The following is a 25737-nucleotide window of genomic DNA, read 5'->3' on the forward strand; positions in this document are numbered from 1 at the left end:
ACACACCCTGACTGGCACATACTTAATTCAAGCAGCACTAATCCACTTAAAGCCGTTCACATCATAAAAGTGCAAGGATTCTACATTTCCCTTCAGGAGGAAAAAGCGGCGTGCGTTAGCTGCACGTCACCTGTTCCGAACACTACCCAAAGATTACAAACGTGTTCTGCAAGTCTTAGACAAAACAGTCTCTAGCCAAACGTGAATGAAACTCCTCCGGTCCATCAATAATTTTTTGACTGGGGGCAAAGCCACCAGCTCCTGTGGCCAGAGAAAGGTGTTTTTGTCTGGGGTAGAACCTGGCGGCCACTGGGCTCTCCTGGCTGCATTTCCCATTCCTGACAGGACGGTAACCTTAAACTTTTATTGCGCGGGGGTGAAACACTTTTCAGCTCATTTATGACCACTGTCTGTCCCAGACCACTTTGTTCAAGGGCTGCAGCCCACACATACTGTCTGAGGGAGCTGAACCAAGCACCAATCCCCATCCCCACGTCGGCATCGCATTGTGAGGCGGCGGTCGACCACGTTCTCCAAACGGAGCCACAACATCATCACCACATCTGATGATTGACATCAGTCTGGAAATGGGCTCCGTGGTCGTCTGCACAAACATTGGACAGACACCATTGAGAAGATTTGGGTGGTACCGGGCGTACTGTGTGAACATGTACTTTTAAACTAGCTTCTCTGCTACGCCACACTCCGCATGTGATTATGCCACTGCTCTCAATGACGTCTTATACATGCAAGGGGGCAGCCTGAGTAGAATTGGTACTGTACGTTCATTCTGATCACAAATGAATCCAAATGAAGTATTGCCTGTTCAGTAATTGAAACAATAGCTGGTATGGATGGAGTGCATGTGATCAGATGCTGCTGGGGTGTTTCCTACAGGGTTGAGTGTCACAATCTCCTTATCGGCTGTTACTATAGCTGCTGTCAGAGCAGGGAGAGGGCAGCTGCTTCTCTCTCAAAACAACCCCCTCTCTTCTCCAGTCTCTACCGTGTATGCTACAATACCCAACTGGTACACACTGTAAACCACTTTATTGCCACACATATTCAAATCTTTTCAACTCTAGATACATTTACAGTTTCAGGGTGAATTCAATCTATACACTTGTCTATAATCTTGATACATATCTTTATTTTATTTGGCAGGGAAAAAAACTTCATTTTCAGACAAATTTACACAGCTAAATAATCTTGTTAAAAATAAAGATTTACTGTAATGTTGAGAATACAAATGGTCCATGGCACAATACCTTTGCCATTCAACTAAATTCTCAAGGGAATAGAACGTATACAAAAGAGCTACAGCTTCTCCATCATTTCTATCTGCCATATCATTGAACTGCCTTCATCTAACTGGCACACCTTTTCCTTTTTGTCATACGCCCTTTACATGTCTCCATTTGCCTGTCAATCATAGTCATGGACATAAACAATACAAAACAATCCCATTAGAAAATCATTGAGCCCTGACAATCTAGACTAATGGATAAATTACTGTACATCCAAACAGGTGAGGTGGAACTAAGGAAAACTGGGCCTCTACTGACACCTATTGGATTTGAGAACAGTATTGTGCCATGACAACCTCAAGCTAAAGCACTATGGCCACACTCCACCATGTCACCCTAAGAGTAGTAAACACCATAGTGTTGCTGCTTATGTGGAATTCACTCCAAACCCCCCAAACTTCCTACAGTGGTACAGCCTGTCCTTAGAGACCAGTGCAGACTGCTCCTGTTCCACTGTGCGGGTGGGGGCCAGACTGGACCCATCATACTGCAGAGGCTATCACCGTTCAAGGGCCAATCGCACTGCTCGCTTCACCTGGCACAGCCAACACAGGAAGTGCACCTCTGCTCAGTATGAGAGACTCTTTCAATGCTCTCAACGGGTGGAGGACCCAACTAAAACAAATACTGATCAATGGTGAAGCAGAAGTTGAGTGTTTTATGTGACTTTGTGAATAAGAGGTTTGGAAAGAGAGTTTGAACTGAAGGGCTTTATTAAGTGACCTAGATGAGGGTAGATGAGGTTGTCTGTCCCAGTGTCTGTGTGTTTTCCTGGTCTAGTACCTGCTGGTTGATCCTGACGATCTGCTTGTACACGTACTGCGGTGCCACACAGGCTTTAAGCGGCTCCGCCATCTGGTCAGACTGTTCCTCTGAGGATTGGCTGTCAGATTGGGTGTCTGTGTCATGTGACAGGGTCATCTTGTCAAGCCCGCTGCAGATTCTGGGGAAACACATCTGAAATTAGCATCAACCACAGTTAGTTTGTACACTTTGGGACTGGTGTACACACCCATATTTGGCCTATGTAAGGAAGGACTACAAAGCACTTCCAATTGAGACTCTCTATTGAACAGGATTCTTTTAGTCCAGGAGAAGTTTTCATCTGGATCTGGGCAACTGCCCTTTTGACCATTTTCAGACCTGAGTTAAATATATATGTAAAAAAAAACATAAAAGTAGATGTCCTTGATTTAGCTTTGATTCTGTACTTTGGGGGTTATTCCATTCTATTGTACCTGGAAAACTAAACCAGGTATTTTTTATATCTTTCTGATTCAGGTCTGACCAGTTTTAGCCGTGGGAGGGAGGGATTGTGGACAAACAGTGTTAGACTAACCAGACTTTAGCACGGAGGATGCAGTGTTTGCAGGCCTGGATGTTGTCCATCAGCTGGGCTTTAACCATTCTGGCCGTCTCACTGGACAGCACATCTGACACTGAGCAGCCTGGGAACAGACTAAGCAGCAGACGCACACACACAAAATGGCTACACGGACTCAGAGTTGACCACAATCAGAGTTGACCACACTCACAGAGCCCTACACACTTACGCACACTGACACTCGAACACATACAAACAAACACTCATTTTGGTACGTTACAGCCTTATTCTAACATGGATTAAATTGTATTTTAATCCTCATCAATCTACACACAGTACTCCATAATGAAATATAACATTTACATAAGTATTGGAACCCTTTACTCAGTATTTGGTTGAATTAACTTTGGCAGAGATTACAGCCTTGAGTCATCTTGGGTATGATGCTGCAAGCTTGGCACACTTGTATTTGGGGAGTTTCTCCCATTCTTCTCTGCAGATCCTCTGAAGCTCTGTCAGGTTGGATGGGGAGCGTTGCTACACAGCTATTTTCAGGTCTCTTCAGAGATGTTCGATCCAGGCTCTGGCTGGGCCACTCAAGGACATTCAGAGACTTGTCCCGAAGCCACTCCTGCGTTGTCTTGGCAGTGTGCTTACGGTCGTTGTCCTGTTGGAAGACTTCGGACCAGTCTGAGGTGCTGAGCACTCCGGAGCAGGTTTTCATCAAGGATCTCTCTGTACTTTGCTCCGTTCATTTTTCCTCGATCCTGACTAGTCTCCCAGTCCCTGCCGTTGAAAAACATCCCCACAGAATGATGCTGTCACCACCATGCTGGTGCCAGGGATGGTTCCAGGTTTCTTCCAGACGTGACGCTTGGCATTCAGGCCAGAGTTCAATCTTGGTTTCATCAGACCAGAGAAATTTGTTTCTCATGGTTGTTGTTTTGCTAGCGTAGACTGGAATATGTTCCGGGATTCATCCAATGGCATTGAGGAGTATACCACCTCAGTCACCGGCTTCATCAACAAGTGCATCGACGACGTCCTCCCCACAGTAACCATACGTACATTTCCCAACCAGAAGCCATGGATTACAGGCAACATCTGCACCGAGCTAAAGTATAGAGCTGCCGCTTTCAAGGAGTGTCCTGCTTTCAAGGAGCGGGACACTAATCTGGACGCATATAAGAAATCCTGCTATGCCCTCAGACGAACCATCAAACAGGCAAAGCGTCAATACAGGACTAAGATTGAATCCTACTACACCGGCTCTGACGCTCATCAGATGTGGCAGGGCATGAAAAATATTACGGACTACAAAAGGGAAACACAGCCGCGAGCTGCCCAGTGACGTGAGCCTACCAGATGAGTGAAATGCCTTTTATGCTCGCTTCGAGGAAAGCAACACTGAAGCATGCATGACAGCACCAGCTGATCCGGACAACTGCGTGATCACGCTCTCCGTAGCCGATATGAGCAAGAACTTTAAATAGGTCAACATTCAAAATTCACGACAGCACCAGCTGATCCGGACAACTGCGTGATCACGCTCTCCGTAGCCGATATGAGCAAGAACTTTAAATAGGTCAACATTCAAAATTCACAGGACGTGTACTTAAAGCATGCGCGGACCAACTGACAAGTGTCTTCACTGACATTTTCAACCTCTCCCTGACCGAGTCTGTAATACCTACATGTTTCAAACAGACCACCATAGTCCCTGTGCCCAAGAAAGCGAAGGTAACCTGCCTAAATGAATACCACCCCGTAGCACTCATGTCGGTAGCCATGAAGTGCTTTGAAAGGCTGGTCATGGCTCACATCAACACCATCATGCTGGAAACCCTAGACCCACTCCAATTCACATACCGCCTCAACAGATCCACAGATGATGCAATCTCAATCGCACTCCACTCTGCCCTTTCCCCTCTGTACAAAAGGAATACGTATGTGAGAATGCTGTTCATTGACTACAGCTCAGCGTTAAACCACATAGTGCCCACAAAACTCATTACTAAGCTAAGGACCCTGGGACTAAACACCTCCCTTTGCAACTGGATCCTGGGCTTCCTGGTGGGCCGTCCCCAGGTGGTAAGGGTAGGCAACAACACATCTGCCACGCTGATCCTCAACACTGGGGCCCCTCAGGGATGCGTGCTCAGTCCCCTCCTGTACTCCCCTGTTCACCCATGGCTGCGTGGCCAAGCACGACTCCAACACCATCATTAAGTTTGCTGACGACAACAGTGGTAGGCCTGATCACCGACAACGATGAGACAGCCTATAGGGAGATCAGAGACCTGGCAGTGTGGCACCAACGAACTATCATGGTCCAAACACACCAAGACAGTTGAGAAGAGGGCACGACAACACCTGTTTCCCCTCAGGAGACTGAAAAGATTTGGCATGGGTCCCCAGAATCTCAAAAAGTTCTACAGCTGCAACATATAGAGCATCCTGACCAGTTGCATCACCACCTGGTATGGCAATTGCACGGCATCTGACCGTAAGGCACTACAGAGGGTAGTGCGTACGGCCCAGTGCTTCACTGGGGCCAAGCTTCCTGGCATCCAGGATGTACTAGGCGGTGTCAGAGGGAGGCCCAAAAATTGTCAAAGACTCCAGTCGCCCAAGTCATAGACTGTTCGGTCTGCTACCGCATGGCAAGCAGTACCGGAGCGCCAAGTCTAGAACCAAAAGGCTCCTTAACAGCATCTACCCCCAAGCAATAAGACTGCTGAACAATTAATCAAATGGACACCCGGACTATTTACATTGACCCCCCCGTATATAGCCTCGTTATTGTTATGTAATTATCTTGAGTTAATCTTTTTTTTTTTTTTTTTTTTTACTTTAGTTTATTTAGTAAATATTTTCTTAACCCAAATTATTTTAACTGCATTGTTGGTAAAGGGCTTGTAAGTAAGCATTTCACGGTAAGGTCTACACCTGTTGTATTCGGCGCATGTGACAAATACAATTTGATCTGAGGGTCTTTAGGTGACTTTTTGGCAAACTCCAAGCGGGCTGTCATGTGCCTTTTACTGAGGAGTGGCTTCCGTCTGGCCACTCTACCATAAAGGCCTGATTAGTTGAGTGCTGCAGAGATGGTTGTCCTTCTGGAAGGTTCTCCCATCTCCACAGAGGAACTCTGGAGTTCTGTCAGAATGACCATCGGGATCTTGGTCACCAACCTGACCAAGGCCCTTCTCCCCCGATTGCTCAGATTGACCAGGCGGCCAGCTCTAGGAAGAGTCTTGGTGGTTCCAAACTTCTTCCATTTAAGAATGATGGAAGCCACTGTGTTCTTGGAGACTTTCAACGCTATAAATGTTTTGGTACCCTTCCCCAGATCTGTGCCTCGACACAATCCTGTCTCGGAGCTCTACGGACAATTCCTTCCACCTCATGGCTTTGTTTTTGCTCTGACATGCACTGTCAACTGTGGGACCTTATATAGAATCATGTCCAATCAATTGAATTTACCACAGGTGGACTCTAATCAAGTTGAAGAAACATCTCAAAGATGCTCAATGGAAACATGATGAACCTGAGCTCAATTTCAAGTCTCATAGCAAAGGGTCTGTATACTTATGTAAATAAGGTATTTCTGTTTTTCTTTTTCATAAATTTGCAAACATTGCTAATAACCTGTTTTTGTTTTGTCATTATGGGGTATTGTGTGTAGATTGATGAGGATTTTTTTTATTTAATACATTTTAGAATAAGACTGTAATGTAACAAAATGTGGAAATGTCTGAATACTTTCGGAATGCATTGTACATACAGTACCAGTCCAAAGTTTGGACACACCTACTCATTCAAGGGTTTTTCTTTATTTTTTGCTATTTTCTACAATGTAGAATAATAGTGAAGACATCAAACTATTAAATAAGTTTAACAAATAAGTAAACAAATCAGAATATTTTTTATATTTTAGATTCTTCAAAGTAGCCACCCATTGCCTTGATGACAGCTTTGCACACTCTTGGCATTCTCTCAACCAGCTTCGTGAGGAATGCTTTTCCAACAGTCTCGAAGGAGTTCCCACATATGCTGATGCAGCACTCCATCACCATCCTTGGTCAAATAGCCCTTTCACACCTGGAGCTGTGTTTTGGGTCATTGTCCTGTTGAAAAACAAATGATAGTCCCACTAAGTGCAAACCAGATGGAATGGCGTATCGCTGCAGAATGCTTTGGTAGACGTGCTGGTTAAGTGTGCCTTGAATTCTAAATAAATCACAGACAGCGTCACCAGCAAACCACACATGCAGAGATCATCCGTTCACCTACTCTGCATCTCACAAAGACACGGCGGTTGGAACCAAAAATCTCAAATTTTGACTCATCAGACCAAAAAGACAGATGTCATGTTTCTTGGCCCAAGCAAGTCTCTTCTTCTTATTGGTGTCCGTTAGTAGTGGTTTCTTTGCAGCAATTCGACCATGAAGGCCTGATTCACACAGTCTCCTCTGAACAGTTGAGATGTGTCTGTTACTTGAACTCTGAAACATTTATTTGGGCTGCAATTTGAGGTGCAGTTAACTCTAATGAACTTATCCTCTGCAGCAAAAAAAAAAGTAATGATGGCCTGTTGTTTCTCTTTGCTTATTTGAGTACTTGCCATAATATGGACTTGGTCATTTACCAATAACCTTCTGTATACCTTGTCAAAAACGGTATAAAACACAACTGATTGGCTCAAACACATTAAGAAGGAAAGAAATTCCACAAATTAACTTTTAACAAGGCACACCTGTTAATTGAAATGCATTCCAGGTGACTACCTCATGAAGCTGGTTGAGAGAATGCCAAGAGTGTGCAAAGCTGTCATCAAGGCAAAGGGTGGCTACTTTGAAGAATCTCAAAAACAAAATATATTTAGATTTGTTTAACACTTTGTAACGGTCTTCTTCGTCCTCCTCGTCTGAGGAGTAGTAGGAGATATCGGACCAATACGCAGCGTGGTGAGTATTCATATTTATTTAGAATACTTGAAACAAACAAACAAAATAACGAATAAACTAACGAACACGAAACAGTCCCGTATGGTGAACAGAAACAGGAACACAGTAACAGGAACAATCACCCACAATACAAAACAGGCTACCTAAATATGGCTCCCAATCAGAGACAACGACAAACACCTGCCTCTGATTGAGAACCATATCAGGCCAAACACATAGAAATAGACAAACTAGACAAACAACATAGAATGCCCACTCAGATCACACCCTGACCAAACAAAACATAGAAACATACACAGCAAACTATGGTCAGGGCGTGACACACTTCTTTGGTTACTACATGATTCCACATGTGTTATTTTCATAGTTTTGATGTCTTCACTATTATTCTACAATGTAGAAAACAGTAAAAATAAAGAAAAACCCTGGAATGAGTAGGTGTGTCCAAACTTTTGACTGGTACTGTATATATCTACCTCTATCGATCCAGTATCACTGCACATTGTTAATAATGGTATTGGCACTGACCCTGTATATAGTATGCTTACTTTACTATTTTTATGTTTATATCTCATTTGTTTTTGTTCTACCATGTTATTTGTTGTATTACATTGTTATTGATTACTGCTTTGTTGGTTACAAGAAAGACATTTCACTGTACCTGTACATGTGACATTAAAACCAGAAACACACACATGCAGACAGAGGTACAGATTTACTACAGTAGTCAGTTCTGCACCAAGTGGGAGTTTCGCACCACTTTATGAAACATGTATTACATAAAATGAAATGTGCATTAAAAGAAAGAATAACCTGTTCATATACTTATAAAAAACATCCCCCCCCCCCCAATCTGCATTGGAAACAAGTGGTGAGAGCTTAGTACTTGCATAACTAGGGTCCTTAGCACACATTAGGCCCTAGCTATAACAGCTCAGTATTATGGATAGAGTGGATGAGACACACAGTACAGGCATTGAGGGTCTTGCCTGATCATTAGTGGGGTCCAGGAGAAGGGTACTGATGGCATCCTGCTTGGCCCCCTCCACGTTGGGCACTTTACAGTGGGGCTTTGGCCCAGTTCTCAAAGTACTGGCTGACTCCAGGGTTGTACTTGATGGCCTCAGGGAACTTGTCAGAGCTGCCTCATGGTACTTCCTGCGGTGAAGACAATACACAGTGTTATGGATGACAGACTGAGACTCACCAGTCCTGGTAGCAGTGTGTGCCCAGGGTGTTGAGGATGACAGCGAGGCGGATCCAGATGGCCTGGTCATCAGGAGACATCTCTTCCGCCTGCTGGTAGTCAGCCAGGGCAAACTCCCACTCGTCCTGCTGGAAGAAACACAAACCACAACCACCTCTGTAAATATCAGAGGTGATATCTACTGTCGACTCAGATGCACTCCTTCCTGAAATTGGATATAATGGATATAGGTACTGACTTTATGCATTGATGTATTAAAGGTCTGTGAGGTGATATGAAATCAAATCTCCAGTCACTTTAAACACATCCTCTCTTGATCTCAGTGACTCCTGCCCACCGTCCATATTCACACACTATTTCTATTTCACAGAGCCAGACATCAATTGCACCTTTTTCAAGAGGGAGCCCACAACCTCTCTCATTTTACCTCAGCCAAACTCACCTCCTTCGCCTCCACTTCCTCCCACCCCCTTAAACATACCTCCCTTCCCTCATCTCTCCTCTTCTTTTCTCTCCCGTCCTCTCCTCTCCCCTCCCCTTGCATCCTCTGTTAATGTGGAGGCCGCTTTCCTCCTTCTGCTCCCGTACGGCCTTGCTGAGCAGCATGGTTTCCTCGGCATAGAAGTTATGGGAAGAAGCACGGCACGGCAAAGTCGTTATAGGCGAGCACCAGCTGGGCCTGGGCCGCCTCCTGCACGGCCCTCAGTTTTTCCTGGGTGTGTCCGCTCGGCTCCGCCCCTGGACTCAAGCCTCACTCAGCTCCACAGCCAGGACCAGGTCCTCAATGACAGAAGTGAAGTCTTTCAGCCTGCGGTACAGAATACCCCTATGGTGCAAAATACTACATATTAGTGGATAATAGACAGTATGGAGCATATCACAGCAACACAATGTAGATTATGTATCCTCATTTGTTTAGTGTAGATTGGTAGATGAGAATCAGTCTGAAAACGTGTCAACATTATCAAGCTTCTAGCTTCTAACGAGAACATTATGAACACCTGCTCTTTCCATGACCTAGACTGACCAGGTGAATCCAGATGAAAGCTATGATCCCTTATTGATGTCCCCTGTTAAATCCACTTCCATCAGTGTAGATGAAGGGGAGGAGACAGGTTAAAGAATAATTTTTAAGCCTTGAGACAATTCAGACATTGATTGTGTATGTGTGCCATTCAGAGGGTGAATGGGCAAGACAAAATATTTAAGTGCCTTTGAACGGGGTATGGAAGTAGGTGGCTTTTCACGCCCAACCGTTTCCCCATGTGTATCAAGAATGGTCCACCACCCAAAGGACTTCCAGCCAACTTGACACAACTGTGGGAAGCATTGGAGTCAACATGGGCCAGTGTCCCTGTGGAACGCTTTCGACACGTTGTAGTCTATGCCCTGACAAATTGAGGCTGTTCTGAGGGAAAAAGGGAGAAGGGGGGGGGGTTCAACTCAATATTATGATTGTCTTTTTAATGTTTTGTGCACTCAGTGTATATCTCTTCATTGGTAGAGGAGAATGGTCTGGTAAAATGGGATCAACCAGGCATGTATCAGCTAAACCACAGGCCTAATCAACACTCTTGCTTGCTGTATCAGAACCTTGACACGTACAGATAAATACTCTGTCAAAAATATCAAGATTCTAGCTTCAAACAAGAACCTTATGACCACCTGCTGTACCAGTACCCCCCTGTATATAGTCTCACTATTGTTATTTTACTGCTGCTCTTTAATTACTTGGTACTTTTATTTCTTATTCTTATTCATATTTTTTATTTTTTTTTAACTGCATTGTTGGTTAGGGGCTTGTAAGTAAGCATTTCACTGTAAGGTTGTAATCGGCGCATGAGACTAATACAATTTTATTAGATTTGATTTGCCGTCAACACCTGAAGAGGTAGTGCTGCTCAAATCAAATGTATTTATAAAGCTCTTTTAACGTCAGCAGATGTTACAAAGTGCCTATACAGAAACCCAGCCTAAAACCCCAAGCAATGCAGATTTAAAGGCGCAGTGGCTAGGACAAACTCTCTAGAAAGGCAGGCATCTAGGAAGAAACCTAGAGAGGAACCAGGCTCTGAGGGGTGGCCAGTCCTCTTCTGGCTGTGCCGGGTGGAGATTATAAGAGTGCATCGCTATTAAGGCCAGGTCGTTCTTCAGTCTCAGTGCAATGCTCCAGGGCCATGTTGACCTTGGACAGGGCCTCCGTGAGCTTCCCTGCCAGGGCCCTGCTGATGGCCTGCTGCCTGGCCCTCTCACTGGCCTCCTCTAGCCCAGCAAGGCACCTGCCTCTAGGCACGATGGACTGAGGGCCAAGGTTGACCTCAGATCACGGTAGCACAGTGTTACCTGTATGGAGAAGAGTTCTGGTAATTGCCTTACGATACGATATTATCACGATACTTAGTGCCAATAACATATGTATTGCGATTTTCACGATTCTATATGTATTGCGATTCCATACTGACATTTTATTGCGATTTTATGTTCCAAACATATTGCTCACTAAATGTCTGCTGCAGAGAGACAAGAGAAAACAAGTTTTGATCCGTCCGAGAAATAAAATTGCTGAAAACATGTTGGCTCACTATTTAAAAAGAAGATGGAGAACAAGCTATAGGATGAAAAATACTCACGTTTTGGAAGAGGCACAGCTGACTAGCGCTAGTTAACGCTACCTATGGTGGCAATTTTTGGGAGTCAAATATCTATATAATATTGTGATATGTAACTGTATTGATTTTTTCCCCCATCACTAATGAAGAATGGTCCTGTCATTCCATTAGAATGCATGTAAATTTGACTTTTTAAATCATTTTTATAGGGAGTCACTAGATGGTCCGAGAGGACAAAAGTGGAAATTATGTCACAAGTGTTGAACTAGTACATAACCTATTTTCCCCAAAGGTTACAGTTCATAAGGTTAGTGGTTGAAATTGCATTTGGTGCTAGAAATCGTCACACCTGCGTTCTTTATAGCATGGCATTGTCAGATATTGCCAAGCGTTAACACCGAGATAACGGAGTGTGAGAGTGTACTACTGACCTGGTTGAGCTGTTTGTGGAGACGTGCTCTGAGGGTGAGCAGATCTACGGTCTCAGAGTCTACCTGTAACCAGTTACTAACCAACCTCAGACAGTCAGAGTCTACCTGTAGCCAGTTAATAACCAGTCTCAGACAATCAGTCTACCTGTAGCCAGTTACTAACCAGCCTCAGACAGTCAGAGTCTACCTGTAGCCAGTTACTAACCAGCCTCAGACAGTCAGAGTCTACCTCCAGCTAGTTACTAACCAGCCTCAGACAGTCAGTATAGCGGCCCAGGGCCGTCAGACATGCCAGGCTACAACAGCAACAAAGGGAGACACTTCCGTGGTTCACACCCGTGAAACATTTTTTTTTTTAAATCTTAGGTGAATAGCACCATCTGTTGGCTGTGCAAGGAATGTCTGTCTGTAGAGATGGCTGAGATCAAAGGATTTCACATGCCCTCCTTAGGCAGATAACATTTGGATAAAGCCAAAGAAAGTGTTTGTATATAGTGGAAACAGTAACAACTATATTCATTTTCATGCACATAGCTCTCTATGTGAATACCTCAAATTTCACACTGACCTCCTCATGTGATATGACCAGCAGCAAGGCCTTGGCAAACAACTCCAGAGCATCCAGGAACATCCCCTGTGGAGTGGACAAAACTCAATATTATCTCTATTCTCTAAACAAGACAATTACAACAGTTTTCAGATGAGATACAGTGGGGAGAACAAGTATTTGATACACTGATGATTTTGCAGGTTTTCCTACTTACAAAGCATGTAGAGGTCTGTAATTTTTATCATAGGTACACTTCAACTGTGAGAGACGGAATCTAAAACAAAAATCCAGAAAATCACATTGTATGATTTTTAAGTAATTAATTTGCATTTTATTGCATGACATAAGTATTTGATACATCAGAAAAGCAGAACTTAATATTTGGTACAGAAACCTTAGTTTGCAATTACAGAGATCATACGTTTCCTGTAGTTCTTGACCAGGTTTGCACACACTGCAGCAGGGATTTTGGCCCACTCCTCCATACAGACCTTCTCCAGATCCTTCAGGTTTCGGGGCTGTCGCTGGGCAATACGGACTTTCGGCTCCCTCCAAAGATTTTCTATTGGGTTCAGGTCTGGAGACTGGCTAGGCCACTCCAGGACCTTGAGATGCTTCTTACGGAGCCACTCCTTAGTTGCCCTGGCTGTGTGTTTCGGGTCGTTGTCATGCTGGAAGACCCAGCCACGACCCATCTTCAATGCTCTTACTGAGGGAAGGAGGTTGTTGGTGTAGATCTCGCGATACATGGCCCCATCCATCCTCCCCTCAATACGGTGCAGTCGTCCTGTCCCCTTTGCAGAAAAGCATCCCCAAAGAATGATGTTTCCACCTCCATGCTTCACGGTTGGGATGGTGTTCTTGGGGTTGTACTCATCCTTCTATTCCTCCAAACACGGCGAGTGGAGTTTAGAGCAAAAAGCTCTATTTTTGTCTCATCAGACCACATGACCTTCTCCCATTCTTCCTCTGGATCATCCAGATGGTCATTGGCAAACTTCAGACGGGCCTGGACATGCGCTGGCTTGAGCAGGGGGACCTTGCGTGCGCTGCAGGATTTTAATCCATGACGGCGTAGTGTGTTACTAATGGTTTTCTTTGAGACTGTGGTCCCAGCTCTCTTCAGGTCATTGACCAGGTCCTGCCGTGTAGTTCTGGGCTGATCCCTCATGATCATTGATGCCCCACGAGGTGAGATCTTGCATGGAGCCCCAGACCGAGGGTGATTGACCGTCATCTTGAACTTCTTCCATTTTCTAATAATTGTGCCAACAGTTGTTGCCTTCTCATCAAGCTGCTTGCCTATTGTCCTGTAGCCCATCCCAGCCTTGTACAGGTCTACAATTTATCCCTGATGTCCTTACACAGCTCTCTGGTCTTGGCCATTGTGGAGAGGTTGGAGTCTGTTTGATTGAGTGTGTGGACAGGTGTCTTTTATACAGGTAACGAGTTCAAACAGGTGCAGTTAATACAGGTAATGAGTGGAGAACAGGAGGGCTTCTTAAAGAAAAACTAACAGGTCTGTGAGAGCCGGAATTCTTACTGGTTGGTAGGTGATCAAATACTTATGTCATGCAATAAAATGCAAATTAATTACTTAAAAATCATACAATGTGATTTTCTGGACTTTTGTTTTAGATTCCGTCTCTCACAGTTGAAGTGTACCTATGATAAAAATGACAGACCTCTACATGCTTTGTAAGTAGGAAAACCTGCAAAATCGGCAGTGTATCAAATACTTGTTCTCCCCACTGTATATAAAAAGGGTGCTATCAGATTTTTACAACGTTTTTTCAAGTGAAAGCAAGAGGTATTTCAATAGTGCTGCGTGCGCGCTTGACTGTGTAGGGATGATTATTATGTCTGAATGTTTTCCCAGACTGTTCTAAGAAGATCACAGCAGGCCAGAGGTTTGTGGATGGCCTTAGCCTGAGGCAGCCATGTCTGCAGCTGATGGCTGTAGACTGGAAGTCACACATCTGTAGATAAGCCTCCACCTGGCTCACATAGAGCTGGAAGTCAGAACACATGACAACTTCAGATAATTATTTTATACAAATCAGACTGTACCTGTACCTGTTTCTGCTGTGTTTTTTTATTTAACAAGGCAAGTCAGTTAGAACAAATTCTTAGTTACAATGACAGCCTACACTGGCCAAACCCAGACGACAATAGGCCAATTGTGCACCGCCCTACAGCACTCCCAATTGTGATACAGCCTGGATTTGAACCAGGGTGTCTGTAGTGACGCCTCTAGCATTGAGATGCCGTGCCTTAGACAGCTGCGCCACTCGGGAGCCCAAACATGACTTGCTTTGGCGAAGCAAGTCACAGGCTTTGAAAATTGATACTGCTATTGGTATTGCCTCTTCTCCATAGCTGCAAATTGCTAAATCTAGGTGAATGCCCCTTAAGGTAAACTCAACTCATCTTCAGAAATCATATTGTGATTAAAGTAGCTAATATACATTAATGTCAAAACTACATCAACCTGTTGACATGTCAAACTCAATGTTCAATGGCAGCCTTTCAACTTAAGAAAATGCTTATTGGATTTTTATGCCGTATTTCCAAAGGTATTTCACCTGCCTCCACTAGTAAGGCACATACAGATGTTGATAATTTTAAAAATATTTTTTATTTAACCTTTATTTAACTAGGCAAGTCGGTTAGTCTTATTTTAAAACGACGGCTTAAATGCACCAATACACATCCTTAAAGCTATATACTGGATTCTGTCCAGCCTCTGAAGCAAAGTCTTCGGCGCTGTTCCATAAACTATACACTCGTAATCAAGTGTTGTCCTGATCAGAGCTCTATAAATATCCATCAACGATTGTCTATCAGCACTCCATTCACCAACTTCTTGTACTTTGTTTCAAAATATGATTACATTATCTTTATACGGAACACCCTGGGAACGGCTGCAACTTTCATTTTTAAAAACGGAACCGGAAACATGAATTTATAGCAAGAATGCGAATCAGCTGATTCTGTGAAAGCATATGACCCAATTTGACAATAACCGTCCGGTCGGTCAGTTGACATATTTTGCTAACAAAAATATTAATATCATTATGGTTTTCATAATTTCCTGAGAATATTCTTGTTGAATTGAGGGTTTGTAGTCTCGCGTGCGGCGGTCTTCCCTTCGCGAAGAGTTTTTGGTAAAGATTTTCGCTGGCTCTGCATGTCCAGCATCCCTGGCCTTTGTTAAGTGACCGCAAACAACAGGACAAAACATGATGGAAATCCAAAATCATGAGTCAACACGATTGCTTGATGCAGAATATGGAGAAGAAGAGACAGGAGTGAGGTCGGAGCAGGACGAATATCTTGAGTAAGTTTGTGTTATGATTATGGCAAGAAAAGTTTTAACCCAATATCTTTGGTGGCCCTATACCACCCAGCATGATCAAATCAAAATGTCACATGCGCCGAATACAACAGGAGTAGACCATACCAGGAAATGCTTACTTACAAGCCCTTAGCCAATAATGCAGTTCAAGAAAGATTTAAGAAAATATTTACGAAATAAACTAAAGTAAAAAATTATAAAAAAGTAACACAAATAAATAACAATAACGAGGCTATATACAGGGGGTACCGGTACCGAGTCAATGTGCGGGGGTACGTTACATGTTAGTCGAGGTAATTTGTACATGTAGGTAGGGGTAGAGTGACTATGCATGGATAATAAATAGCGAGTAGCAGCAGTGTAAAAACAAATGGGTTGGGGGTTCAATGTAAATAGTCTGGGTGGCCATTTGATTAATTGTTCAGCAGTGTTATGGCATGGGGGTAGAAGCTGTTAAGGAGCCTTTTGGTTCTAGACTTGGCGCTCTGGCACCTCTTGCTGTGCGGTAGCAGAGAGAACAGTCTATGACTTGGGTGACTGGAGTCTTCGACAATTTTATGGGCTTCCATCTGACACTGCCTAGTATATACAGTGGGGAGAACAAGTATTTGATACACTGCCGATTTTGCAGGTTTTCCTACTTACAAAGCATGTAGAGGTCTTTAATTTTTATCATAGGTACACTTCAACTGTGAGAGACAGAATCTAAAACAAAAATCCAGAAAATGACATTATGATTTTTAAGTAATTAATTTGCGCTTAAACTCTTTCACAATTTAATATTTGCTAAACAGCACTCCCGGTAGGCTACTGCAGCCTCACTCTACCCGTGATAAAGTCATTTTTGATAAGGCGCGAAACTGAAATATACGTTTTGGTATGATTTTTGTGGAATATTGAATGTGCGCTTCAAACTGTTTGCTTGGAATGATTTGTAGATATCGTCTCCATCTGTGCATCCGACTCAGTTTCCCTACCAGAAAACAAGTGACGCCGGTAAAGTCTTGTGTATTCGAGCACCCAAATTCAGGGGGATGGCTTGACTGCATTTTGCGAGTGTCTGCTTACTTGACAGCAGTAGCATACTGTAGTCTTTACTAAAAACATGGTCTAGTTTTGTTGGGTTGGTGAAGTCTTGCATGTAAATAGTGTTGTTACAATAAAGCTGATTTTGTAACCCCACTTGTTCTATATTTTCAACAGCAAGGTGAAGAATGGAAAGCTGTACCTCGCCACTTTTGCAGCAGTCCTTGGCCCCCTGAGTTTTGGGTTTGTGTTAGGGTACAGCTCCCCTGCCATCCCTGAACTAAGCACAATCACTGACCCGAGATTACAACTAGACAAAGAAGAGGCTTCCTGGTTTGGGGTAAGATAACATTCTTGTCATGGGGCCCTGATTCCCCCCCCCCCCCTCATAACCCAACCAGGATGAGCTTTGGATCATTGTCATGCTATAACACGGACTCAGAGTTTTTTTCCTGGTCAGGTCAGGGCCCTAATCATTCCTGAGTGGATTAAAGTGGACATTATCCATTTAATTGACTCTGTTCTGTTTTCTGTTTTGCAGTCTATCGTGACGATAGGAGCTGCTATAGGGGGTCTACTCGGCGGTTGGATGGTGGACAAGATCGGGAGGAAGCTGAGTCTTATGTTCTGCTCCATACCTTATATCTTTGGTTTTACTATCATCATTGCTGCTCAGAATGTCTGGATGCTGTATCTTGGAAGGGTCCTCACAGGACTGGCAAGTGGGGTTACATCTCTAGTGGTCCCAGTAAGTACTATGGAATGTCTACTCTGATGCTATCTGCTTAAATTGACCAAGATGCATGACGACCAAGATGCATGACTGTATGAATGAATGCATGCATTCTAATTAGTTAATTTCCTCATATATTCCTATTTTACGTTGTTTTATCGCTTCTAGCAATATGTCATGCTGCGTACTCTTCCTGTGTGAACATAATTTTTCTCTTCCTCTGTGCTCTAGCTGTACATCTCAGAGATGGCGCATGAGCGTGTCCGTGGGGCAATGGGCTCCTGTGTTCAACTCATGGTGGTCACAGGAATCATGGGAGTATATATAGCAGGTACGCCACAGATGTCCATTTGTTAGCAGCATTTGGATGTTATGATTTATTGGTTTGAATCTCATGAGAAATTCTATATGCCATTTGTATACTGTTTCTGGTCAGCAGACAGGATTTGACAAGCATCTGACCATGTCATTAAGGGTTTGTCAGTGTTGTACAATTTTATGACAGAGGTTACAGCAGTAGTCATACGGGTAGAGGTAGTTGTAGAGGTCAATGTTTTAATGATGGGGTGTTTTGTTCAAGGTACAAACCACCATCAAAGGCTATTCAGCTGCAATCGGTATTGTCATGTGATTATCATCGCCAGGCATGATCAAGATTCCACCCAACTAACTGAGAGTGCTCTCATTTATGCCGGCCTCACAAGCCACCGCTATGCCTAATCTAGTTACCGACATACCATGCATGTTTCTCCATTTACTTCCTCAATAGACAGTACCATTGCAGGAGCGGTTGGCTGTTTTGTCTCCATAGTCTCTAATATTTAGAGGCAAATGGTCTCTGGCTGAGGAATGTTGAACGGAAGAAACGTTTCATTAACTCAATTCCTGTATATGCTCTTCTAAATATGAATTTCAATTTAATGAACCGGGGTGATGGATTTGCCTAGTACGAACCATCCTGATCTAATTCGTGCTAGGCTAGTGATGGATACTAATAATCAACATTCTACATTTTCATTGTTCATGTTCTGGAGTTTCCCTGTAAAAAAAATAATACATACAATTATGTAATATCAACGACACAGCTGTGGAATCCAGACCTTAATAGTTTCTTTTCACACGGAATGACTCTACTAGGGTCATCACACTACTGCCTTCTCACATTCCATACTCTACTGTCTCTCTGCTTCCAGTGACTCACTCCTACAGGTTCATGCTCTACAACATCCGTAGAGTACGACCCTACCTCACACAGGAAGCGGCACAGGTCCTAGTCCAGGCACTTGTCATCTCGCGTCTGGACTACTGCAACTCTCTGTTGGCTGGGTGCCATCAAACCCCTGCTATTTATCCAGAACGCTGCAGCCTGCCTGGCGTTCAACCTTCCCATGTCACCCCGCTCCTCCGCACGCTCCACTGGCTTCCAGTCGAAGCTCACATCCACTACAAGAACATGGTACTTGACTACGGAGCAGCAAGAGGAACTGCCCCTCGCTACCTTCAAGCTATGCTCAATCCCTACATCCCAACCCGAGCACTCCGTTCTTCCACCTCTGGTCTCATGGCCCTCCCACCCCTACGGGAGGGCAGCTCCCACTCAGCCCAGTCCAAGGTCTTCTCTGTCCTGGTACCCCAATGTTGGAACCAGCTTCCCCCTGAAGCTAGGACAGCAGAGTCCCTGCTCATCTTCCCGAAAACATCTGAAACCCTACCTTTTCAAGGAGTATCTTAAATAATCCCTCCATCACCCTCCCCCTCACACCCCCTACTCACCCCACCTTTCATGAACTAACACTCACACTTGACTTTCCCCCCTCTGACTAGCTCTGACTTTGCTGATAGCTACTTTATTGAGGAAAATGTACTTACTATGACTGAGATATGTGTTTGTCCCACCTACATGTAGCTATCTTAAGATGAATGCACTAACTGTAAGTCGCTCTGGATAAGGGCGCCTGCTAAATGACTTAAATGTAGATGCTTCCCAGGGCTGTCACTGGACTGGCGCTGGCTAGCGATCTGCTGCTCCATCCCTCCCACCCTGATGATGGTGTTCATGTGTTTCATGCCTGAGACGCCCAGGTTCCTGCTGTGTCAGGGTAAACGGAGGGAAGCTGAGGAGGCACTGCGCTTTCTGAGGGGGCCAGATGCCCCTGCAGAGTGGGAGTGTGCCCGCATTGAGGATGCTTCTGACGACCAGGTGAGCTTTGCGTATTCCCTAGTAATCATGAAGTATAAGACTTGCTTTAAGAAAGGCATTATGCCATTTCACAATGTATGAGACAAAGGTATTGATTGTAGAATAATACTCAGGTAGGGAGAGAGAGTCACACCTCTGTGTTGCACTTAACCAAATCAGTAGGAACAGTCTTACAATTTTTATCGCGGGACCTCTCTTCACCTGCACGGTTATGTGTCTGAGAAAGTATATTTAGGTCAGCCCCACTACTGTAGGGAACCAGAGCAGAGAGAAACTTGACAGAGCTGAGAAATCAAATCAAATCAAATTTTATTAGTCACATACACATGGTTAGCAGATGTTAATGCGAGTGTAGCGAAATGCTTGTGCTTCTAGTTCCGACAATGCAGTAATAACCAACAAGTAATCTAACCTAACAATTCCACAACTACTACCTTATACACACACACAAGTGTAAAGGGATAAAGAATATGTACATAAAGATATATGAATGAGTGGTGGTACAGAACGGCATGGCAAGATGCAGTAGATGGTATAGAGTACGGTATATACATATGAGATGAGTACTGTAGGGTATGTAAACATAAAGTGGCATAGTTTAAAGTGGCTAGTGGTACATGTATTACATAAAGATGGCAAGATGCAGTAGATGATATAGAGTACAGTATATACATATGAGATGGGTAATGTAGGGTATGTAAACATTATATTAAGTGGCATTGTTTAAAGTGGCTAGTGGTACATTTTTACATAATTTCCATCAATTCCCATTTTTAAAGTGGCTGGAGTTGAGTCAGTATGTTGGCAGCGGCCGCTAAATGTTAGTGGTGGCTGTTTAACAGTCTGATGGCCTTGAGATAGAAGCTGTTTTTCAGTCTCTCGGTCCCTGCTTTGATGCACCTGTACTGACCTCGCCTTCTGGATGATAGCGGGGTGAACAGGCAGTGGCTTGGGTGGTTGTTGTCCTTGATGATCTTTATGGCCTTCCTGTGACATCTGGTGGTGTAGGTGTCCTGGAGGGCAGGTAGTTTGCCCCCGGTGGTGCGTTCTGCAGACCTCACTACCCTCTGGAGAGCCTTACGGTTGTGGGCGGAGCAGTTGCCGTACCAGGCGGTGATACAGCCCGACAGGATGCTCTCGATTGTGCATCTGTAGAAGTTTGTGAGTGCTTTTGGTGACAAGCCGAATTTCTTCAGCCTCCTGAGGTTGAAACGGTTGTCCTCTACGTTGTGGATTTAGTCTGAGGAGAATCTGGAACCAAGAAGCATGCTAACACATCTGACCCATGTTAAATGGCATAAGAGATGACTGTGTGCTTTGTGTTAAACCAGGGAGGTAGTTTTGGGATGGCTGATCTTAAGGACCCTGGAGTATACAAGCCCCTTGGAGTGGGCATCATGTTGATGCTCTTCCAGCAGCTCACCGGGATCAACGCCATCATGTTCTATGCTGAGACTATCTTTGAGAAGGCCCACTTTAAGGTAAGAATTGTTCAGCGTTATCGGTATTTTGGCAGCTGGACCGACCAATGCTTTATTTATTGTAATCTTTTTATGATTTAATTTGTTTTAAGATTCATTGGTTTGATGTATTTTAATCTCATTACTCTTCATAAACTGTAATGTGATTATCTAAGTACTATAGATACTATGATATTGACATACCAGTGCGGTTATATGTAATAAAATAACAGGTGATTATTTGTTTTTCAGAACAGCAATGTTGCTACGGTGGTAGTAGCAGCAACCCAGGTAGTATTCACTGCAGTAGCAGCATTGGTCATGGACCGCGCTGGAAGGAAGCTTCTCCTCATCCTCTCTGGTGCTTATGTCTCACAAGTGTCCCTCTGTCTGCGTGTTATCACTTACTTATCTTTCTTCCTCCACGGATTTTATAATGCATCAATAGAGTCCTTTGTGGCAATCCCTCTCCAAAATTGTAGGGTGGAAATAAGGCAGTGTCAAGCTTGACATCAAATTACCACACCCATCACCCAAACTGGGCCCCAACTACCTGAAAATCCATGTTCAATTGTGAAAAGAAATGTCCGTTCTCTTTCTCTCTCTTCCTCTCTTTCTCTATTAAGGAGTTTTTATGTGTCTAAGCACTGCTGCCTTTGGTGTCTACTTCAAGTTGTCCAGTGAAACCCATGGTAACTCCTCAGGACTCTGCCTAGTAGAGAGTCCCCTTGCTCAGAACCCTGCGGCTGATCTGTCATGGCTCGCACTGTCCAGCATGGGCTTCTTCATCACAGGTGAACCCCACTCTTAAATTGTGACTATTGGGGCCCAGCAAACTATCCTGGCTAGATAAAAACAAATGAATTGTCTGCATTGCCTAGTAATGTTTCTTTTAGAGTATAGTTGGTTTAGTCACCTGTAAATTCTTCCATGTGTTTTGAACTTACTATCAACCGTATAGCCATTTATATTTTAAATTCAGATCTGACATTTTGCTTTGTGTGAAACTTATTCTAATCGTCATACCTTGTGGTCAATTCAGGTTTCTCTCTTGGTTGGGGTCCCATCCCCTGGCTGGTGATGTCAGAGATCTTTCCCACGCGAGTAAAGGGGTTTGCCAGCTCTGTTTGTGTCCTCACCAACTGGGGCTCTGCCTTCGTTATCACCAAGACCTTCCAGAACCTGATGGTGAGTTGGTGTTGATTTTGGGAATCCTATATGGCAGATGTGGGGGATAAAGAGATGTTGAAAAGGCAGATAAAGAGGGCTTGTGAGGAAGCCATTTTGCAGTTGTGGTTTTACTGGTTTGCAATTTTCTTAGCCAAGCAGAGACACAAATGTCTATATGCGAACTTTAACAACCTTTTTATTACAGATATACAAACATTGCTATGTATACAGATAGACACTTAATGCGCTGAACAAAGAAGTTTCCTCTGCAGTTCATGTGTAGTGTCAGTCAATACATTTTAGAGGATGAGCTCAGAGGTCTATAAGGTAATACTGGTAACTGTAAGGATGTATTTGGATATTGTAATAACAATCCATGAAAATATATTTCAGGATATCCTAACCAGTGCTGGAACCTTCTGGCTGTTCTCTGGGTGTTGTGCGCTCAACATAGTCTTCACCATCATCTTTGTCCCGGAGACCAAAGGCAAGACTCTGGAGCAGATCCAGGCACGTTTCAAAGGGACTCCAGAACAATAAAGCTACAATAGACCAACTTAACATCAACGCCAAATATAACCTCAGCAAGGACAGGAGTACAGTTTGGAGGGTCTCATGATACCTTGTGATCGATAGTTCTCTGGATGGTCCTTTAAAATGGGATAATCTATCGCTTTCTCTTACTTGAAAAAGTATAATGGTTGTGGCTGATTATTATGCTCTACTCTGACTTAGTAGCGGGTCCGGCAGTCTGGGCTTTGGGCCTGTTGGGCATCCTGAATGAATGCTGGACCTCTTAAGCGACCTTTTAATGGTACTTTTACTATTTCTTTTCACTGGAGTAAATCAATTCACACATTCAAGAAAATATTTATGAACCTGAGATATTTGTAAATTTTACTTCTAGATAAGAACGATTACACAAACATAACGAAACACACTTTTTGTATGTATTATTTTTTTGCATTATTCAAATGTGAGAACATGTTTTGGCCCATAATGATAATTGAATAGTTCCAAAATAATATTTGGCCCATAATGATAATTGAATAGTTCCAAAATAATATTTTGTTGTTGGCTGATTTAATGTTCTGTTTATACCATGTGGGTATACTATGGGTTACTGATGCACTTGTAATACAGGTAAAGCTGTTAAAAACTAATGCACTGAGCACATCTACACAACACTGACACTTTCTATACAGGTGAACCTTTAAACATAAAGAACCAGGAGAAACAGGAACTGTGGTATGTTTTTAAATGTTGTTTTGATAACTCAAGCTGTACATTTGTAAGTGTGCACTAATGTCCTCTTGGAATTATAGTTCTTTGAAAAGACATGAAAAATGATGTTAATACTCTTTTTCCACCTTTCTAAAAATAAGTATGTAATTCATGTGATTTTGTTAAGAATGGTTGTGTGAATACAATTTAAAGTATCAATGCACGCTGTCATTGAATTGACAGTTCCAAAACATTGGAACTCAAAGTGCTACACTAGTGAATGGTCATAATATCGTGTTAATAAAAGAGATTTGTCTATCATAGTAGCACTTCATTTTTTCCTTACGTCTTCTATTAGTTTTTTCCCCCCTGAATGTTTCTAGGGGTTATGGTGTTGTTCAGTGGGCACTCTTAACTACAAGATTTTACCGAGTTACAGTTCATATAAGGAAACCAGTCAATTAAAAATGGTTTATTTAACCTTAATTTTAACAGGGCAGACACATTAAGACCTAGGTCTCTTTTACAAATGTGCCCTGTATATACTACATAAATATACACATGATACCCAATATACACTGACAAAAATATAAACGCAACATGTAAACTGTTGGTTTCATGAGCGGAAATAAAATATCCCAGACATTTACATACGCACAAAAGGCTTAATACTTTAAAATGATGTGCACAAATTTGTTTACATGCCTGTTAGTGAGCATTACTCCTTTGCCAAGATAATCCATCCACCTGACAGGTGTGGCATATCAAGAAGCTGTTTAAACATCATGTTCTTTACACAGGTGCACCTTGTGCTGGAGACAAAAGGCCACTCAAATGTGTAGTTATGTCACAACACGATGCCAAAGATGTCTCAAGTTCTGAGGGAGCATGCAATTGTCATGCTGACTGCAGAAATGTCCACCAGAGCTGTTGCCAGAGAATTGAATGTTAATTTCTCTACCATAAGCCACCTCCAATGTTGTTTTAGAGAATTTGGCAGTATATACAACCAGCCTCATAACCCCAGACCACATGTACGATGTCGTCTGGGCGAGAGGTTTGCTGATATCAATGTTGTGAACAGAGTACCCCATGGTGGCAGTGGGGTTATGATATGGGCAGGCATAAGCTATGGACAACGAAAACAATTGCATTTCATCGATGTCAATTTGAATGCATGGAGATAACGTGAGATCCTGAGGCCCATTGTCGTGCCATTCATTCGTCGTCATCACCTCATGTTTCAGCATGATAATGCACAGCCCCCCGTGTTGCAAGGATCTATACACAATTCCTGGAAGCTGAAAATGTCCCAGTTCTTCCATGGCCTGAATACTCACCAGACAGGTCACCCATTGAGCATGTTTGGGATGCTCTGGTTTGACGTGCACGACATTGTGTTCCAGTTCCCGCTAATATTCAGCAACTTCACACGGCGATTGAAGAGAAGTGGGACAACATTCCACAGGCCACAATCAACAGCCTGATAAACTCTATGCAAAGGAGATGTGTCACGCTGCATGACACTATGACCAATAGATGCATAGCTGTATTCCCAGTCATGTGAAATCCATAGATTAGTAAAAGGCACATGACAACCCTCTTGGATTCTCTGGTCTGATGAAACTATGACTGAACTCTTTGGTCTGAATGCCACGCGTCATGTTTGGAGAAATCCTGGCACCATCCCTACTGTGAAGCATGGTGGTGGCAGCATCATGCTGTGTGGATGTTTTTCAACTGCAGGGACTGGGAGACTAGTCGGGATTGAGGAAAAGATGAACGGAGCAAAGTGCAGAGAGATCTTCGATGAAAACCTGCTCCAGAGTGCTCAGGACCTCAGACTGGGCCAAAGTTTCACCTTCCAACAGGACAACGACCCTAAGCACACAGCCAAGACAACGCAGGAGTGGCTTCGGGACAAGTAGGATACAAGCAAAGAGAATACAACCATATAATGGATTCAACCACAACTCCATTCTCTATTTTTTAGGCTAGTGGCAAGTCCCCAAAATGTTTTAGATACCCCTACCCGAGGTATAATTAAACAATAAGGCACGAGGAGGTATGGTATATGGCCATTTATACCACGGCTAAAGGCTGTTCTTATGCACGACGCAACACGGAATAATGCCTGGGTGGAGAGGGGTTGGCCACATAAGCTCATG

The 25737-nt window shown here is 43.5% G+C and overlaps 2 protein-coding genes and 1 long non-coding RNA gene across 3 annotated transcripts in view; 1 reads left to right on the top strand and 2 right to left on the bottom strand.

Moving 5' to 3' along the window:
• adamtsl2 (ADAMTS-like 2) overlaps nucleotides 1–3359 on the bottom strand; it is a 35784-nt gene extending 32425 nt beyond the window's left edge. The window contains exons 1-2 of the mRNA XM_071353581.1: nucleotides 2647–3359; nucleotides 2091–2250 (exon numbers count right to left, since the gene is read on the bottom strand). The gene's annotated coding sequence lies outside the window, so the exon portion shown is untranslated. The remainder of the gene's footprint in view (nucleotides 1–2090; nucleotides 2251–2646) is intronic.
• A 4247-nt stretch (nucleotides 3360–7606) lies between these two features.
• Nucleotides 7607–12584, bottom strand: LOC139545617 (uncharacterized). The gene is made up of 3 exons (XR_011669096.1): nucleotides 12417–12584; nucleotides 9290–9634; nucleotides 7607–8936 (listed from the first exon to the last, which is right to left on the bottom strand). It is a non-coding gene; the product is annotated as an uncharacterized lncRNA (long non-coding RNA).
• A 2649-nt stretch (nucleotides 12585–15233) lies between these two features.
• LOC139545616 (solute carrier family 2, facilitated glucose transporter member 8-like) lies at nucleotides 15234–23892 on the top strand. Its single transcript, XM_071353584.1, has 10 exons — nucleotides 15234–15738; nucleotides 16960–17122; nucleotides 17324–17530; nucleotides 17747–17846; nucleotides 19504–19715; nucleotides 21047–21196; nucleotides 21428–21536; nucleotides 21802–21969; nucleotides 22218–22363; nucleotides 22739–23892. Exons 1-10 carry the CDS (start codon nucleotides 15641–15643, stop codon nucleotides 22883–22885), a joined length of 1500 nt encoding a protein of 499 aa, XP_071209685.1. The 5' UTR covers nucleotides 15234–15640; the 3' UTR covers nucleotides 22886–23892.
• The last annotated feature ends 1845 nt before the right edge of the window (nucleotides 23893–25737 follow it).

The sequence above is a fragment of the Salvelinus alpinus genome, chromosome 19, assembly GCF_045679555.1.
Source record: "Salvelinus alpinus chromosome 19, SLU_Salpinus.1, whole genome shotgun sequence".
Lineage (NCBI taxonomy): Eukaryota > Metazoa > Chordata > Actinopteri > Salmoniformes > Salmonidae > Salvelinus > Salvelinus alpinus.